This window comes from Elaeis guineensis, chromosome 10 (genome assembly GCF_000442705.2).
Source record: "Elaeis guineensis isolate ETL-2024a chromosome 10, EG11, whole genome shotgun sequence".
NCBI classification, from domain to species: domain Eukaryota; kingdom Viridiplantae; phylum Streptophyta; class Magnoliopsida; order Arecales; family Arecaceae; genus Elaeis; species Elaeis guineensis.
The window spans coordinates 16,892,026-16,911,603 of NC_026002.2; the positions used below are offsets into that span (position 1 = coordinate 16,892,026).

Here is a 19,578-nt window from a genome sequence, read left to right on the forward strand (position 1 = left end):
GCATGGTCTAGCTGATCACAGTACATGCTGGCTGCACCCTGCTGCATCAAATGTATCATCAAACATAGCATAACTAGATTATCAAGACAGTTCATGCAACTTATCTAGTCATCAAACACCATGTAGGCATGTAGTGAAAAAATTCATCAAACACTATGTAGTTAGATAAATTCATTCAATCTTTCTTTTCATCGAGCACCGCATAACTTAAGTAGTAACTTGAAATCAGATTTAATTCAGCTATTATTAAGTTAGTCTCCATTTGGTTCTCTGTATATTATTTTTCTCATAAACAATGTAGGAGATTCCTCTTCTAGAAACAAAAGTGAGCCTCTTTTTTGTTGCATGATTGACATAATCTCATGTAAAATTCTATGTTTCTAATGCTTGACATAAGGTTAATGTGCCGATGCAGAATGCTCTGGTAGGTAGACTCAGAACTTTATATATGAATTGCTTTACTCTTTAAATTAGTAATCCTCACTTTCCAGCATTGAAATATCTTACTACTTGGAAGTCTTGGATTAAATTTTTCTTGTCCTATGTTGTTGGTAGGTGTTTTGGACCTTGTTTTGAACTTTCCAGGCTATTGTAGATGGAAATTTTCTGATGCACTGAGAAATGTTCTCAAGATACTACTTAGTCTTGCATGGACCATAGCCCTTCCTCTTTTATATATTCAGTCCTGGCCAGAAATCAGTATTCCAGTGAAATATCTGGATTGGTGGCTTCCTGAAGTGAAAGGCATACAACCTTTATACGTCATGGCTGTCATGCTGTACATGCTTCCAAATATGCTAGGAGGGATTTTGTTTATATTTTCCAATGATCGAAGATGGATAGAAAATTCAGATTGGCATATCGTCAGGTTACTTCTATGGTGGTCTCAGGTTCCATCTCTTGTCATCTCAAAGCTTGTTTTTATTAAATTTTTTATTATAGTTAAAAAAAAAAACTTTGTAGTGACTAATCAGTGAAAGATGTTCAGCTTGGTTCTCACAGAATAGGAAATTAAAAGACTATTCAGAAACAACATGCATTGAGTTTAGGATTGAGAATTGCTTGATGACTATGTCAGGAGTCTGTACATTAATGTTTCCTATCAATGTTATGTTGGTGTCATTTTCCACCTCACCAATAAAGAGTTGATTTCTTTCTTGAATGAATTAATTTTAAAAATGAGTATCATAATCCACATAAATATGATGTCAATATACAAAAATGGTCTAAATATGTTAAACTCCTAATTATAGCCAACAATTTTTTTTGTTTGGGTCAAGATTCATTATCTTTTTTTTTTAATTTTTAAAATGCTGTAGCTTTTATCTTTCTTGTCTCTAATATTTCTTTGTTTTATCATTCTTGCTACTCTCTTGATCAAACATGCTCTTTATACCAAATCCTAGCATTCCTGCTAATAGCATCACTTTGTTACATATGAACAGATAATCTTGAGTTTGTTCCTTGTATGCCCTACAAGGCGCAAGCAAAAAAACGTGTTTGATTGCAACCTTGGTCTTTCTTGGTTTAGCATCTATCTTGGGCTTGCTCTGTATTGTTTTCACCTCCTATAGACTCGTTTTATATATGTTTACCCATCTATTTGACAATGATTAGTGGTCTCCCTAAGGACTAAAGTAATTCATCTTGTGTTCTTGCATATTAGCACAATATGCATATCATGTTGTATGTGCTTAAATTTGGCATACATTAGCGTTGAAAGATATGAAAGTTTGTCAAAAGATTTGCAATTAGCACACTAAATAGATTTTTTTTTCCAGATTTTTTGCACATAACCACTTTCTATGTAGCAAGGTTCGAATTATCGAGATATAAGGATGTACCAACCAGGGTTGGATGTGGCATGTCATAAGTCGAGGATTATACTGACATACAATCAGTGGGGTGCATGAATGTGGTTGCTAAGCCCTTGGTATAGCCTTCTTCATGTCTTTTGGATGGACAATTTTTAGGTGTAAGGTTGGGTTCCAATACAAAACCTGAAAAACATTGATTTTGATCCTAGATTCATGCTCTAACACATAAATCGATGATCAATCAACATGTAATTTTTATTTGACAAAATTTTCTGTTGGTTATCTTTTCAATTAATCATAAATTTCCACTCAGGCTATTGAAGAAAAAAGGTAAAAAGGGAAAAAGTGAGACAATTTAACTAGATACAATGACCAAAAATGGAAAACTAAGCTTTGATTCTGCAAGCTGATCTCTGTAGGCAGTCATCCCTTCTCCCTTACTTCATTGCCATTTTCAATGGTAGAGAACCATTGTAAAAGGGTTGTTTTAGACTTTTAGTCATCTCAAGGTACCACTTGGTTCAAAACTAATTTGGTCTTGGTTTGGTGCAAAGGCACTTCAGTTTGCTCCAACCGCTCAATCTTTGGTTGGTTCAAGTGGTTCGGGTCATCTGTTGTGGTCTGGATGGTACTTTCCTGAATTCATTCCTTCTCATATTGCCAGGGGATCATTACAGTACTTATCAATGTGTACATATTGTAAGGACTGATATTTGAAACTTTGCTTTGCTGTTAGATATCATATTATATATTTGTAGATCAAGACCTCCATCTCTGAAATTTCATTATATGACCCCAAGTAAGAGCTTTCTATTAGCTATATTATACTGCATTATTTCCATTCCTTCCCTTAGACAGCCCTTTGGATCATCTGACAAGAGAGCTACACTGCTCCTCAACACTGCGGTCTCAGAATTTGATATAGAGTCAAGATTGCAATTCTAACAATGGCAATGATGAGGAGCTTGAATATGATGATGAAAAAAGGCAAAATTGCTTTCATGCTAGAAGATCTCGATAGATGAGCAAAAAGAAGCATAGAATGAAAGGAAGAAACCCAATAAGTTTTCTATTGCAGCTGACATAAAGTTAACTTGCAGTCCTACCAGGGAATTTCCAAGAAAAGGAAGGTTTTGATCAGCAAATATGTAAAAAAGAGATCTTTATATGCCATTTATCTATGGAGGCAGAGGTCATCCTTCTATGCAGTTTGTCTATACAGGAAGGGTCATATGCCAAAAACCTGGTTTTCATGTATAACTATACCCATCTACATGTATGAAAATGCACAACAATAGTATAAATCACCTTTGAATCTCTCAGATGCCTCCTACTAGCTTCCCTTGGACTATTATTAGAAAGGGCAGAGAACGTTTTTTTGTCCTTTGAATAGATGAAAAATTATTAAAAATTCTGGGAAAAATGTGAAGGATAAGTTATTGTGTTTACGATGATGCATATGATCTGATAGTTGCGATCTTTGTCAGAGCTTGTTTTGTTTGATCACTAATAGCCTATTCCTCCTTAGGTGCTTGAAAAAATATTTCATGGTTTCGTTTGTAAAAAACACAAGAGATGAAGGAGAACTAGAAAAGCCTAAGGGTGATCATGGGGCACACTAAGCTTAATTCCCCATTCACAACAATTAAGATGAACTTAAATTCTGCCTTTTGTTGCATCATATGCTGTTGATGTCATGATTTCTTTTCTTCTGCGTTCTCCAAATTCTTTTCTTCTGTAAATTCTGCCTTTTTCCTCTAAATATTTAGAGGTCTCAGTATCATTTGCCAAATGCATTGATGCATTATCAATTTGCAGCGACGAATTTATATTGGGCGGGGCATGCATGAAAGTCAATTTGCCCTTTTCAAGTGAGTTTCTGTGGGAAATTAAATTCTTAATGTCATTATGAGTTTTTAATTTCTTTTCTGTACTGCTATGGGTGTCTTTTCTTTGTAGATATACTTTGTTCTGGATGTTGCTTTTGGGTTCCAAATTTGCATTCAGTTATTATGTTCAGGTGGTTTTTCTTCCTTTTGGGCATATACTCCATCACAGATCATTATGAGCAGTTCTAAATTCACTGTTCATATGTTTTTGTCTTATTAAATGTCTTGTTTTCTTACAGATAAAACCTCTTGTCAAGCCAACAAAAGATATACTTAATGTTCATAATGTTCAGTATGCATGGCATGAATTTTTTCCTAATGGTATCTATATCTTCTTTGGCTAAAGTTGATTCAACTTCTCTCAGATTAGGAATTATTAATGGTACTAATTTTCTTATCCATGCAGCTCAGAAGAACATTGGAGCTGTCATCTCACTTTGGGCCCCTGTGATCTTGGTGAATTTCATGACTACATCTACTTAATGAATTTTTATAGTATATCATCTTTGTCTTAGTTTTGATAGGAAAAAAATATTGCGACCCTCAATGTAGAAATGTATATGAGCTGTTCAAGATTTATGCAGGTTTATTTTCTGGACACTCAAATATGGTATGCAATATTCTCTACTTTGTATGGTGGTGTTTCTGGAGCACTCGGGCGACTGGGTGAGGTAAAGAGAAAATGGAAAATAATTATATTACCATAACTAGAGTATCTGCACACGTTTTAATTTTCACAAAATAGGTGAGCTAGATGCTTTTAGTTTTCCATGTGTGAAGCATAATGGCCATTAAATCTGTAATCGGATTCTAGAAACATTCTTCATATTACTGAAAATTATTCTTCATGTAAGAGAAAATTGTCATGTGGTTCCTAACCTAAACACTTTCTTCATGCATGAGTCATCTGGCAAATCTGAAAGAGGGGAAAGGATGTGCCATATTATTGTTTTATGACTTTGTAAAATACATGAGGCAAGAAGCAATGAGCTGTGCATCTGAGCAGTAAACCAAGTGATGTGATCCTTCATGCCCTAGTCTTAGTTTCTCCCTCACGCATGATGTATTACCCATTATTCTATAACTTGGATCTTCTTAAGGCCCATGCATTGTTTGTACATAGCAGTAAATGCACTCTAGAAGTTTTTTATTTTACCAGTGTTTCACAAACTCCTGCCCAAAAGCCACATAACTGGATGGAACTAGTATGGGATATAGTTAGGTCCAAGGTTCAGTATATGCCCTGTACCAAGTATATCATACCATATCGGTCCCAAACCAGGGGCGTATTGAGTCTTGGTACAGGGTCTGGTACTGAGATTGTGAATCTTGGTTAGATCACTCTTCATCCAAGGATGATTAGTAATAGTTTCTTTTTAAAAGGTATAGGTTGGAAATTGGATCAACTGATCAAGTATGGAAAATGTTCACTCAGACTTGACATACCGACTCCAAAAAGTTCCTCTAGCCAACTTGATGGCTCATGTGAATCATGTCTTCCAAGATAAGTGATACAAACTAAATATAGATAAGTGATACAAATTAAATATACAAATCACATTAGAGTAGCAAATAAAGACCATCATTCAAAATCAACCATGTAAAAAATCAGCATGCTTAAGAAAGAAATTTAAATGGTTTTTTGATTAACATGTGATGTTATTTTTTGGTTGCAATATGATTCAATCATTCACATCCCTCAAGCCGTTGTTGGGTGTAAACTATCATGTGACCACCACGTGATGGCTGATAGGCACCCTTGTCCCCAAAACTACCCTAGTCCCTAATTAGACTGAGGGCCATGTTGGTGCATGAAGGAAAGTGAATCACGTGCCCCTCATGTGATCCTCTTCTCCAATTATGTCTAATGTTCAACCTGAAGTGAGTAACCCATCCCAAAGCAAGGAAAGAAGTCCAGAACTAGATTGAGGAAGATATTAGGGGATAGAGAGTCAACCCAAAGTAGGGAGATCATGCCATCATATCAAAGCTCCGGCAAAGCCGCAAAAGTACCAGCCAAGGCTCCAACCTTTCTCTGCCCTACCCCATCCTATACTATATCTTTGGAAAGAGAGTTCCATTGAGGACCTCTTGGACTATTGCTAACCTTGGACGAAACTTGTATGAGTACTTGATCTATGATGTAAGGTGCTTGCTTGAACCCATCAACAAGCTAATCTCGAAGAACAGAAAGATAGAAAATGAGATTGGGTCTGCAATGCCATTGCCAACAATAGGTGTTTGACATGGTTCTTTTTTCCTTCCTGGGTGATTGCAGGGGCCTCTTCGCAATGGAGTGTGATAAGGGGAATTGGGATGCTAGGGTGACTATCAAAGGTTTGTTTTAAGTAGCTGCATATGAGGCAGTGGGAAATGCATCACTTTAGTTCTTTGCAAAGTTTGTGATCTTGGATTGTAGTATTTGGTATGGAGCCTACCGTACACCGTGCTAATAGGTTGAGACTTGGTACACCCTCTGTTTCGAGTGTCAATACTGAGGGGTCTGTACCATATTGATAGTCGGTATAGAGCGTACCTACCAGTTGGGTGCCTTTGCAGGATCTGGTACTGAGTCTGTAAGCCCTTGTTTCTTTGACATGTGAGGTTATTCAAAATGTTAGGTTAGCATAAGCATTAGGCTGTTTGAAATGTTGAATTGGCAAAAGGAAATGTCTGGCTTGTTTTGGGGTTAAGTCTTTGGACATTGCATCAGTGAAATGAATTGAAATGGCATCACTTTGGTGATAGTTTTGCCATAGTTCTGTTTACCATTTGATCTATGCTATTTGTAAATCAGAGTTAGACAATGTCAACATCTTAGTTGTATTGTAATGAATCCATGTTTATACATACAATATTATGCATCAACACTTGTAAGCACACGTGTTGTCCTACAATGACATTTAGAGATTGCTCCTGTTCAAACAAGGATAAACACTGTGAGCTAAATTACAATCAAATGATAACCCCTGGTGTAAATAAAGTAAACTAAGTATTCCCTGTTATAAATGTAACTGACCTGAACTGAATTACAATGCAAGTAATTCAAACCGTTGCAAGTAATTCAGTGCAAGTATTTCAAACCTGATACTGGATTGAGATATGAATGGCCTGATCTGAATTACGTTGCAGATAATTACAATGCAAGTGATTCAGATCCAAAGTCTGTCGAGTAGGATACTATAATACACAATTAGAAACAAAAGGAAGGCTCTTTCCAGCATCCAGCAATCCTGGGATGACATGGTAGATGTGAAATTACTCCTTGACAGAGCTTGACATGAAATAGGATGACATTAGCTCCTCAAGAAACTTCTTTCCACATCATCACGTGCTTTGTTTGAGGGTACTGCTACCAACAAAAAGATAGTGGTATTGACACACATCCCAAAAACTTGAAGAAGAAACACTCCTACAGACAGAGTACTTCGTCTGCAGCTAGGTTGCCTCACTTATTTTTTCAGTCAGCAAAACACAAAACATGTCCTAACCTGGTTCTCATACCATTATAACGGACTTCAGGTTAAGGGAACATCAGAAAAGAATGGAAGATAGAATCTTAGAAGAAGAGGGGAGAACAGGAAGAGAAGGGGAGGAGAGAGATCACATGAGAAAGAAGGAAGAAGGATGCTACCCACTTCTACGTCGTGGGGCATCAAATTTTACTAAAACAAGGGGAGCTGGCCACTAGCTTGGGCCTTAATGAAGGCCCAGTAAGTCAAAGTATAGCAGCCCAACAGCATAAAGAACAGCAGCAGGTTATAACAAAGAAAAACCTGATAAATATGTCCTAGAACTTCTTTAGTATTGTGTAATAATGCACCTATACAGAAGACTTTATCACTCTCTCTTGTGTTTGCGAATATTCTAATATTCTCTTTTTTGTCATTTCCTCTTCTTTCATATTTTACACATTCGAGTTTGGTCTTTTTAAGTCATAAGCCACTTGGGTAGTGTAAAGCCTAAGTAGGATTATCATTTTGGCATTATATCCTAGGGACAGGCTTTCTAAAGTTCTCAACAGTATTAGTTACCTTATAATGGATTGTGCTACTGCATGTCTTCTTTCTTTACTTAAACAGTGAGGTTGCGGTATAATTTCATCATGCAGAGAAACTTGATGTAGAGTAACAGAGATACATGTATATTAAGTAACAAAAGCAAGGATCAGATCTAGGCTTATTATTGTAGTTAGATCTATAATGCGCAAGGACCTTATCTTACTCATGTACCATATTATAGCTAGCACTGATGATCAGCAAAAGCTATACTTTAGAACTGTGATTTTGATTGGCTATCTTGGCAGATTGTTAAGTGTTTGCGTCATTTCCTGTTTTCCATAGATACGGACAGTTGGCATGCTAAGATCACGATTCCACTCTTTACCTGGTGCCTTCAATGCATATTTGGTACCTTCCCAAAAGATGCGAGACAAGAGATTTTCATTTTCGAAACGCTTTGCAGAGGTTGGGTTTTATCACCATAAGATATTAATATGCTTTTTACAGTGTTGTTGTGTGCCCTTTTGTGTTATGCTGTTGCATGACTCCAATTATTTCAGGTTTCACCAAGCAAGAGAACCGAGGCTGCAAAGTTTGCTCAGTTATGGAATGAAGTGATATGTAGTTTCCGCGAAGAAGACCTTATTAGTGATAGGTAGGACATTCAACTGATTTTGCTAGTGTTTTCTGTCCTGCCTTTCACGACATTGTTCTGCAAAGGCTGAAATGGTGTTTGTTGGTAACTTAGGGAACTGGATCTGTTGCTGGTTCCTTATATGTCAGATCCTAGCCTAGACATAATGCAGTGGCCACCTTTTTTGCTTGCTGGAAAGGTCCAAATCAACGTTTGTCTATGTTCCCTTCCTTTTCTTTCTAAATCCTTCCAACCATTAATTTCTGATGTCTGTATAGATTTCAATCGCATTGGATATGGCAGACGAATTTCGATCAAGGGATTTGGACCTCTGGAGACGTATCTGTGCTGATGAGTATATGAAATGTGCTGTGCTTGAGTGTTATGAGTCTCTGAAACTTGTCCTCGACCTTCTAATAGTTGGTGAAAATGAAAAAAGGTTTGTTGCATTTCTTTTTGTATCAATGCATAGTTTATATGATATTTTCTCTTGTTGGATGTCAAGAATATTATTCTGATGTCTGTTTTGTTTTCTCTATCCGATCAAAATATATTCCAGAATCTAAGTTCTGACAGAGTTGATAATTATCATCCCAATTTGCTCTAAGCTTATTCCTTTTACTTTGGCTTGTATTCTCATTACTTGAGTAAAGTATGCCTTTTTTTATCTTCCTATATATACACCATGTTTTGGATAAAATAAGTCTGGTATATGAAATTAGTTACATAAATGTTGACAAAAGAATTTCCCTTATTCTCTGTCTTTTACTTGATGTACTTGTATTTCTAAGAGAATATCTGATGTAACAGGATCATTGGTGTTATTCTTAAGGAAATTGAAGCTGACATTTCAAGAAACACATTTCTTACCAATTTTAGGATGGGCCCTTTACTGACACTATGTAAAAAGTTTGTCAAGCTTGTAGAGGTCTTGGTGAGTCTCTTTATATGTTAATCCTCTACAGCTTCCTTTTCTTTTCCTAATCAATTGGGTTTCATAATCTTCTATTATTCAAGGAACTGCTAATTGTTCTGTACTGTTGGTTTATTAATAGCTTTAGTTCGATGCTGCAGAAAGAAGGTGATGCATCAAAGCATGATATTGTGGTAATATTGCTCCAAGACATGTTAGAAGTTGTTACGCGTGATATGATGGTGAATGAGATTCGGTATGTGAACATGATATTTGCATCCCTGAATGGATTGAAATATGAGATCATCTATGCTTAGGATTTATTTTGGTGTCTTGCAACATTCATTCTAGTGAGTTGGTTGACCTGGGCCATGGTAATAAAGATACATTCCCTCGAAGACAACTTTTTGCTGGCACGGGCTCAAAACCTGCTGTACTTTTTCCACCAGCAACACCACAATGGGAAGAACAGGTGCATATTGTTGGAAACATTTTCAATTATGTAGTGTTAGTAAAACAAATAATTCACATGCAACTTGTGGCAGATAAAACGCCTGTACCTTCTATTGACAGTAAAAGAGTCTGCTGTTGATGTGCCTACAAACCTTGAGGCTCGCAGAAGAATCACATTCTTCACAAATTCTTTGTTTATGGACATGCCACATGCACCTTGGGTCCGCAAAATGCTGTCATTCAGGTTTGATAATCTATATTATCTCAATCGTTGTGGAAGTCTGAGAGCATGTCGATACTAAGCTGTAGACCTTAACAGAATATATATAAGCCCCCTATAACCTAAAAATGGTGATTGATGGTAATTGCATTACTCAATCATACATAAAGGTGGCCTAGTTAAACTCTCTGGAGTTGATATTTCTATAACTTTTAGAGAAATTTAAATTTACATAAAAAGCAAAAGTTCATTCCAAGACATTGGAACTACAAGTTCCATATTGGTTTTAATAGCTCAATTGGATCCTATTCAAAGGGTGAGTCAAGATTTGCCATCTTGGTATCGGACCCCATACTAGTAAAATCCCACTATAGTGTCGGTACATGGTATTATATAGTATAGTTGTGTCGGTATGGGATGGTATGGCATATCGGTATGGTATGGTGAATGTTGGGCGAGCCGTCGCATGATGGTAAGGGTCACCGGTCAGCAGTCACAGGTTCATAACATGGAAGTAGCCTTTCTAAACATGGAGGTAAGGGGATGTATCTATTGATGGCATGAGAGAATGTAGGAAAAGCTAAAATAACAACAAAAGGCATGAGGATGGAAAAATTCTTTAGTATAATTTAGTACAAGAACAAAATGGATGAAGTTGGACAAATCAAAAACCATCAATATTTGGAATGGGCAAAGTTGATGGGTGATAATGCTCAACCAGTGAGGATTGGTCATAAGCTCAAGAAGAACTTTTGGAGACAAAATGTTTGTTGACAAGGTAGATTTTAGTTATATTGAGATAGTATGGGTGCAGCACAATTACGAACCTTAAAGCAAACAAGTAATTAGGGAAACTATTTGAAATTGTAGACAATGAACTTAGCTGGAGGAGCCCTTATGATACTTCAAGTAATTAGGTGAACTTCAATATTGGTTAACTGTTTTTGGTAGTGAGTCGATGGTCATATAGTAAGTTTTATAAAATGAAATAAGTACTCAAACTTTTGCGTATGTGACCTAGACCTACAAAATATTGATGCAACAATCTAAAAGCATGAGGATATTGTAGCATGTACGCTTAGGATTTGGGAATATTCCTACTTATATTTCACAATTGATGGTCAATACTCAATAGGATGATGGTTTTATGAAATTGAACCTAAAGCTTTCATATGATTAATTATATGGTATATTTAATTGGTAAACTTGGTGTTTTTTACACATGTTACATGTTGGAGTCAATTTTCTTGGACAAAATGCTAAACACAATAGTATTTTTTTTTTTTTTCAATATGCCATCACTTTATTATACTTAATAGCAACTAGCAAGTTTTGAAAAGCGAAGCACACCAGACTTATCAACGTGGTGCCAGCATGGAAATTGGAAGGGGCTGATACACATTGGGGTATGCCATTGGGCCTATACAACCTATTTCTAGGCGAATCCATGCATATCAAATTTTCATTGGCCCCAAACCATACTAAACTGAACATTACTGCTCAATATCTGTTGGCATGGACTTTTAAGGGTTTTCACTTGAAAATATACCAATTTTTGTCTAAACTATTATAATGATTATATAGGCTTGTCAAATTTGAAGAAAATGCTCAATTACTTTAAAACTAGTTTTCCATTAATTGTGCAAATAATAGTAGATTAATTGTCAAAGTTAACATGAAAATAATTTCTGAACTAAGCATATATGATCATTTGAAAAGGAGCTAAGATTAGAAAATAGGAATCCACTTAAAAGAAAATATTATATCATCGACAATATAATGTAGCAAAACTTATTTGATGATAATTATAAGAAACTATATGCGATAGAAAAACTAAACGATATTTCCTTATGATTAACATGTAAAACTAATGAACTATTTGATATAGACGAACATCGTTTTGCTTAATATATGGACTCTTGCAATTTGCTATTGTTAAGTAGTTTATATAAATAAATGATGATAATATGAAAATGAAGATATAATGCTTATTTGTAATATTATCCTTTATCGTACAATTTACTTTTTCTGCAATGCATGCTATAAATTAGAAATTTTATTGTATTAGTTTTTAGTTGGTACAAAAATGAACAAGTGATTTATAATAACTATAATTTATTTCTTGTTATCAAAATTCATGACAAAACGTGATTATTATCAATTTCTTGTACCATTTTAAAAACTATATCACATATGGAATAGGATGACTAGGTGCATGATTTGTTGTACTATCCGACATGGGGCATATCGTATTGTACCATACTATAATGGTATGTCATACTACCCCATATCGATACTACCATATCGTATTAAACCGCGTATCGATATTCTAATAGGATTTTATGGGTACGGAGTCCGGTACTGAGATGGCGAACCTTAACTAGGTGACTCGAACTCATACATTTACCATGCTTCTTGCAAAACTGTAGGACTATGACCAAGGCTTTTAAACTTACTTTCAGGTTTGGTTCCTTTGTGGAATTTCCAGGACAATTTTAAGTTTCAACCAAACCCAATTTATTTTAGCCAAAATGGACAAGCTTGGACTAAGACTGGAAGTCCAAAATTAACCCCTAATTTGGATTTTGATTAGTTTGGTCAAATTTAGTTAGTTTTTGCTAAACCTTACCCGTATCTTTTTAGTTTCAATGCTTTTGGCTAGTTTCATTTGAAACCAATTGAATCCACACATTGATGTTTATTTCGAATTTTTGTTTTGGTGTTTATATCATATTAAGATTATTTCTTTACTTACAAAAGCACATACCTATGCAATATCAATTTTACATTATTTTTCTCTTATTCTTTCGAATTGGAAAAGTGTATATGTAATATACGAAACCTTGACGAGCTGAATCTCCAAAGGAACCCTTATTGCAGTACTCCACATCAAGGTTTGCCAAACCAATATCTTAGAGGATTCTAGCTGATGACTGTTTAGCATAGTATAGGTCCATACCATGCCATTTTGGAGCATACCGACATAGAGAGATCCAGAGAGGGAGGGAAGGAGTGAGGGAGGAGAAGGGAAGAGAGAGAGGGGGGGTGGGGAGGGCAATGGGAAACCCTAACCCAATGCAAAGAGAGAGGGAGAGGAGGAGAGAGAAGGGGGGACCGTTACCTTAACCCAACCTCGAGAGAGAGGGGTGGGAGAGAAAGGAAGAGGGAGGGGGTGGGAGGGACTTGAACGTCGGTGGCGTCCGGGGGGGGGGGGTTGGTGGAAGGGGGTGTTGTGGCGGTGTTTGTGGGCATAGTGAGGGGGGCACCTCTCAAGCCCCCAAGAGGGGGGAATCAAGTCACGAGGAAAGGGGGCATGGAATCGAGTCACGAGTAAGGCCTGTGGATGTTTAATAGCATGGGGGGTTATTTAACCAAACCAAGTAATAGCCAGGTCCATGTCGGTTTTTAACTCGTTCGGTTCGGTACACCCCAAAGTCCCAAACTATCCTGTTCAGCATGGTTTGTAAAACCTTGCTCCACATAATTGATAGTATTAGCTGAACACAATTCATTCATAGAGAATGTAATCCTTTTCTATACAAAATAGAACAAATTTATAACTACATCCATTTGATTACAAGTCCTTGACTTTATAAAAATGAATAAGAAGTGTATTAGTTCAATATTTTTGGGAACTTTACTAAATTCAATGAAGAAGAGTTGTTGGATTAGGCACTAAACTAAAAGCTTCATAATTGCAAGGATAATGAATTTTTGATCAACTGAAGTTCAAGAAGTAAATATATGTATCTACATTACATTTATGTTAGTCTGTTTGATGAATTTCACTTATGTGCGTTGTTAGCTTCACCCTTAAATTGTCAAAGTTGGACATATAAAGAATCAATAGAAATAAGGTGTAAAAACTTTCTGAGATTTTTCATTTTTTTCATTTTCTTTTTTGAGAGTTTTCTTTTTTGACTGAAATTCCAATACTTGGAGTGAAACTACCAAAGCTGAAGAGACCGACCGAAATAAAAACCAAAACAAAGTTTTGAAACCTTGATTTCAGGTTTAACAGTTTTGATAGTTTCAGCATTGTGCTTTGAGTTTCAGAGTTTTGGTAAAAAATAGAAAATCTTTTTAAAATAAAAAATAAATAAATGAAAGCAAATCATTGCCTATAATTTTATTTGGTTTTCAGTTATTTAGGATCTCAATGCTTTCGGACTGAAACTGAGCCATATTTACACTTATGTATTAAGTGTGTCACATGAATGTGCTAATATACTGTATAAAATACCAAATATTACTCAATCACATGTAAATTAATAAGAGGAGTGTACCAAATATAAGATTAATTCCATAAATTACTTTCCAAAATAATAAAAGCTCCTAGACATGCACATGCATTTTTAATTCTACATATGACTATGTAATTTATGACTTAAAGACACATCAAGGTTGCATTTACCTGTCATAGTAACAAAGCTTATATAATATTAATATAGATTTGTTTATATTAAATGCATGATTACATTGATGAGTTTAAGAAAATATTAAACATACTTGTTAAAGAAAGATTAGGTGGTAGTTTTACCCAAACTAACAGAAAGCAAAAAATTCAAGCAGTTTGTGATTGTTCTTGCTGAAACTGATCTATTTTGGCTGGCACTGTAAAACTTAATTAAGACAAAACATTAGAGAAAAAGGCAATAAAAATAATTTGAGATGCCAAAATAGGCCATCAAGATCATATTAGTCATGTCAAGGAGTATCGGCTGATATTCTATATAGATTTAGTGTGTGATACAATGACCATATTAACCACTGGTCAATACAGGTTCTGTGCTCAATATTTCAAACTTCATTTTGCAGTAAGAGCAAGACAATTTTTGTTTTTTTTATTTCAGTCATCATCTAATAAGTTAATATGACATTTGCAGTGTTATGACTCCGTACTATAGTGAGGAGACTGTATATTCTAAAAGTGATCTTGAACTGGAGAACGAGGATGGTGTATCAATCATATTCTACCTGCAGAAAATCTTTCCAGGTTTTGTAATTTTCTTTTCCTTGGATATGTTAGATCATTACTGATGTCACTACATTAAATTTTCAATTCATTTGTTATTCTGATTGATTTTGTTGTTGGGATACTTTGATTACTATATTAGATGAATGGAACAATTTCATGGAGAGAATCGGTTGTAAAAGAGAGAGCGAAGTTTGGGGAAACGAGGAAAATGTCTTGCAGCTTCGCCATTGGGCCTCCTTAAGAGGGCAAACACTCTGCAGAACTGGTATAAATAATCTTAATTCTAAAATATTTTTTAACGTTTTTTTTTTTTTTTTTTTTTTTTTTTTTGTGGCTACTTAACACTGTGCCTTCATTGCTGCAGTTAGGGGAATGATGTACTACCGAAGAGCTTTGAAGCTACAGGCTTTTCTTGATATGGCTTCTGAAAGAGGTAATGATTTCTAATTAAATTGTTTATGATGAAGTAGACATACATCTCTTGAGATTTAATCTTACCATCTTCGATACTTGTAGTCATTTTAGAGGGATATAAAGCGGTTGCTGATCCAGCAGTGGAAGAAAAGAAGAGTCAGAGGTCTTTATCTGCTCAGCTTGAAGCTATTGCAGACATGAAATTTACGTATGTTGCCACCTGCCAAAATTATGGCAATCAAAAACAGTCTGGGGATCGCCGTGCAACAGACATTCTAAACTTGATGGTTAAGTATGTCTTTCTTTCTCCTAATATCATCTAGACTATGAATTTCTCCTGTGTGATTACAGTCTTACCATTTGATGTCCTTTTTTCTTTATCATTTCTTTTCCTGTTTGTTGAGATATCTACAGGATTTTCTCCTTTTTTTTTTAATATATATTCAGCAAAAATCTACAGTCATACTATTCGGTATCATGTTGTCTATGTTTAGATCATCTACTGCAGTATGACACCCTAGGAATATTTTCTTCATTAGCACAGACATTGATTATTTTAGTTGTCATTGTAAATAGTTAACTAATATAGCCGTACTCTTTAGTTGAAAGCTTTGTGCTGTATGTGACATTCTATGATTATTGAGGCTAGCTTTGACATAATTTACAGGACTTTTCCCAAGTATTTAATGATTAAACAAATCTAACTCCCACTTGTGCTTGTATTCCTATTTCATGGATCTTTTTTCTGTTTTTTAACCTTTTCCAAATTCTCTCTTCTTCATTATTTTGTGTCAAGGAAGGTGGAACCATCTCGAAACGCCTGGTTTGAAGCATACTAAGCCATATCGGTGGTAGACTAGGATGGTTCTAGCAATAAAATCATGAAATCGGCGAGAGATGAGAGAATGAGGAGAAAGAGGGAGGGAGAGAGAGGGAGAGGGTGGCGGTAAGCAATGGCTCCTGGAACAAGGTTGAGGGAGGAGGGAGAGAGAGTTTTCAAAGCCCTCTCACCTTTGTGCATTGAAACGGGGGTGAGGCCTCTGCTTTAAAAGAAAAAGGGGCTTTGGTCCTTTTTTTTGTTCTCTTCTTTTTTTGAAAGCACGCTGCCAACTTCACTTGAATAATTCAAAAAAAAGAAAATAATAAGTTGGCAATGGTTGCTGGCTTCACTTAAAAATAATAAAAACATAGAAAAAGGGGCTGAAGCCCCTATTTTGACTCACAGAGGAGAGAGGATTTTTGTCATGCCCCAAACCTCACACTTGGATTGGCCATGTGACATGACTGCATATTCCTCTAGAATGTAATACTAGAGTATATGCAAGGCAACCAGAACATTTAATATTAAGAGATAAACAATTAGTGCAAACAACATAGTTTTCTTTATTGAAAATTAAAGTTATCCAAAATATATGGTTCCGATACATCCGGTATCAGATACAAAAACTTAACTATTACTACTTCTTACAAAAAGTTCCAACTCAGCCTCATTTAGCAAGGTGTTTTGCAGCTTTGAAAAAAAAAAATAAAATTGATAATATGAGCTAACAGCTCGGTAAGGATTTTCTAAGCACCAAATACTAGCATATAAATCATATCAATTCTTTAATGAATATATCTATTAAGAAAATAATGGTTCATATCTTAACAATCAATAATCGAGCATCTATATGCCCATCTCAATAATGATACCAATATGTTCATCAGATTTCAAAATATGATGATTCAAATATATATAATATTCCATCAAAAACTGCTCTGATGTGCATTGGATATAATCGGATCAGCAATTCAGTTCCACCAGAATTTTATTTTTAACTGCTATTGTTGCTGTTAACACCAGTATAAGCCATTATTATCATTCATTATTTTTTTATAATATACTTAATATGGATCGGATCTGATATTTCGGCATTTGGACTGTTCACCATCGCACTCTTGCTTGTGACTTGCTATACTCAAGTACCACGTTCCTGCTCGTTGTGAGGCCATATTAATAAGTGTACCGCATTCTGGTCAATGGTGAGGCTATATTGATAAAGGTACCAGCCCATGGTAAGGCCATACTAATATTGTGACTAGTCCAGATACCCTAATTTTAAATCATTACAAATTATTCCCCTTTTATTTCATTATTATTATTATTATTTTATAAATTATTTATTTGTGCTATATTTATGTAATTAAGCATAAGTAAGGGTTATAGAAAATCAAAGCTTGTAATACATGCAAGTATGCAATGTCCACAATTTCCAGCATATAACACCAATCATTCATAATTATGTAAGTGATTATGATTAAAGATCCTTATCTTTTTCAGTGACAGAATCCACCCAACATGCCAATTTGATTCGTCAAAAACCTAGAACATCCGATTAACCCAAAATCAATATTTCATACCATAAAATCTAAAAATCATCCTCTTTTCTAATTTACATAATTATGACCTAATTTCCTAGATTTCTAAGTTCTAACTTATCAACTCTATCCTTATTATAATAATCAACAATTAACTTAAGAAACTAATGGACTGAATTTACCTCAATTAGTATGCCGGGATAGAGATCCTGCACTAGTCCCTCCAAACTTGAGTTGCTACCTATGTAAATGAGATCAATCCCAAATTAGAAAAGTAAAGAAGTAATTTAAAGTGAAGATTAATCTTCGATTAAGATTAATCATTGGTGTAAGATACACTGTGGTTCAATCCAAGTGACAAATAGAGAAAGAGAGCATGGGAGATGGTGGAGGGCTTTGGTCCATTTGTGAGGAAAAGGAGAGTAAACAGAAGAGTTCCAATCTGCTGCCAAGGGAGAAAAGGAGGGGGAAGAGGAACATTCCTTTTCTAGTGAAGCAACGGATGTGTATGCTATCCCCTATTTGGTAGCACAACAACAAGGAGGGTTTTGTTCCTCTTCAAACAAAATCATAACAAGAAAAGAAAATAGAAACTTAGATTTCCATTTACCTGAGTTGAGGTGGAAGAGGAGATGGTGATGATGAGCACAGAAAGGAAGGGAGACAAAAAATAAGAAGAAAGGGAAGAAGAAGAGAGGAAGAGAGAGAACTTGGGCTAAAAGGGAGTGTGGGGAAGAGAGAGTGTACATATGTGGGAGAGAGAACGATGGAAGGAGGGAGACCGATGGAAGGAGAGGAAGGGAGAGCAACAGGGGCTGGGGGGGGTTTCTATCGCATGAAATAGAGGATTTATTTTTCTTTTTTGTTCTTATCCAATGATGGGCACCATCTCAATAGGCGGACCCTGCTAGTTGGATTGACTAGATTGGATCTCACATCTTTCCTTGCATAAATAAATGTTGTCCTTGAAATTTACATACCTAGATTGTGAAAAGCTGAGGATGTCTCTTCTTCGTCTCGTCCTTGAGCTCCCAAGTCGCTTCCATTTCTATATGATTACTCCATTGAATCTTGATGTAAGGAATAGTGCGACATCTCAGAACTTATTCTTTTCTATCTATAATTTGAATTGGATACTCTTCATATGTCAAGTCCTCATGTAGCTATAATGGTTTGAACTCCATCATATGGCTAGGATCTGGCACATACTTCCTTAACATTGAGGCATGAAATACATTATGTCCACTAGAAAGGATAGGTGGTAATGCTAATCTGTATGCTACTTTTCTGACTCTATTCAAAATTTTGAAAGGGCACATATATCTTGGATAAAGTTTGCCGTAGATATCAAACTGCATCAGGCCTTTGATAGGAGATACTTTTAAGAAGACATGATCTCTTGAAATTCTAACTCTTGTCTTCTGTTGTCTGCATAACTATTTAGTCTATCTTGAGCTATTCTAGTTGTTCCCTTATTAGTTGAACTTTTTTTGTAGTTTGCTATGCTAGTTCAAGGCCTGATAGTCATTTTTCACCAAATTCATTCCAATAAATAGGGGTTGTACACCTCCTACCATACAATGCCTCGAAGGGAGCCATCTGAATACTAGTGTGGTAGCTGTTATCATATGCAAATTCTATCAGAGGCAAGTGACTATCCCAAGGACCTCCTAGATTCAAGACACAAGCTCTCAATATATTCTCAAGAATTTGGATGGTCTTTTTAGATTGTCCATCAGTTTGCGGATGAAAGGTTATCCTAATGTTCAATTTGGTGTCCATGGCTTTATGTAGGTTTCTCCAAAATTGAGACACAAATCTAGTATTTATATCCGACACAATAGTGATTGGAACTCTATGCATCCTCACAATCTATGCAACATACAAATTGCTAACTTCTC

At 35.6% G+C, this 19,578-nt stretch overlaps 2 protein-coding genes and 1 non-coding gene across 3 annotated transcripts in view; all 3 read left to right on the top strand.

Annotated features, from left to right (window-relative positions):
• The window catches only part of LOC105053303 (callose synthase 5), a 55,579-nt gene that overhangs the window by 26,986 nt on the left and 9,015 nt on the right, over positions 1-19,578 (top strand). Inside the window, exons 27-30 of the mRNA XM_073244411.1 lie at positions 14,814-14,923; positions 15,045-15,170; positions 15,270-15,338; positions 15,422-15,611. Coding sequence (XP_073100512.1) covers positions 14,814-14,923; positions 15,045-15,170; positions 15,270-15,338; positions 15,422-15,611 — 495 coding nt within the window. The remainder of the gene's footprint in view (positions 1-14,813; positions 14,924-15,044; positions 15,171-15,269; positions 15,339-15,421; positions 15,612-19,578) is intronic.
• On the top strand, positions 566-9,275 carry LOC140851954 (callose synthase 5-like). Its single transcript, XM_073244408.1, has 11 exons — positions 566-890; positions 3,636-3,688; positions 3,777-3,837; positions 3,946-4,027; positions 4,113-4,162; positions 4,291-4,377; positions 8,050-8,172; positions 8,268-8,362; positions 8,456-8,540; positions 8,645-8,780; positions 9,152-9,275. The coding sequence occupies exons 1-10, from the start codon at positions 765-767 to the stop codon at positions 8,702-8,704; spliced, it is 822 nt and encodes a 273-aa protein (XP_073100509.1). The 5' UTR covers positions 566-764; the 3' UTR covers positions 8,705-8,780; positions 9,152-9,275.
• LOC114914601 (small nucleolar RNA J33) lies at positions 15,267-15,344 on the top strand. Its single transcript, XR_003802083.1, has one exon. It is a non-coding gene; the product is annotated as a small nucleolar RNA J33 (small nucleolar RNA).

What these genes read in the sequence shown, in the direction of transcription:
- LOC140851954 (XM_073244408.1), top strand. Translation starts at nt 765, where the DNA reads ATGGCTGTCATGCTGTACATGCTTCCAAATATGCTAGGAGGGATTTTG. An exon ending in TACTTCTATGGTGGTCTCAG is followed by an intron (nt 891 to 3,635) that starts GTTCCATCTCTT and finishes ATCAATTTGCAG; the next exon opens with CGACGAATTTATATTGGGCG. An exon ending in AGTCAATTTGCCCTTTTCAA is followed by an intron (nt 3,689 to 3,776) that starts GTGAGTTTCTGT and finishes TTTTCTTTGTAG; the next exon opens with ATATACTTTGTTCTGGATGT.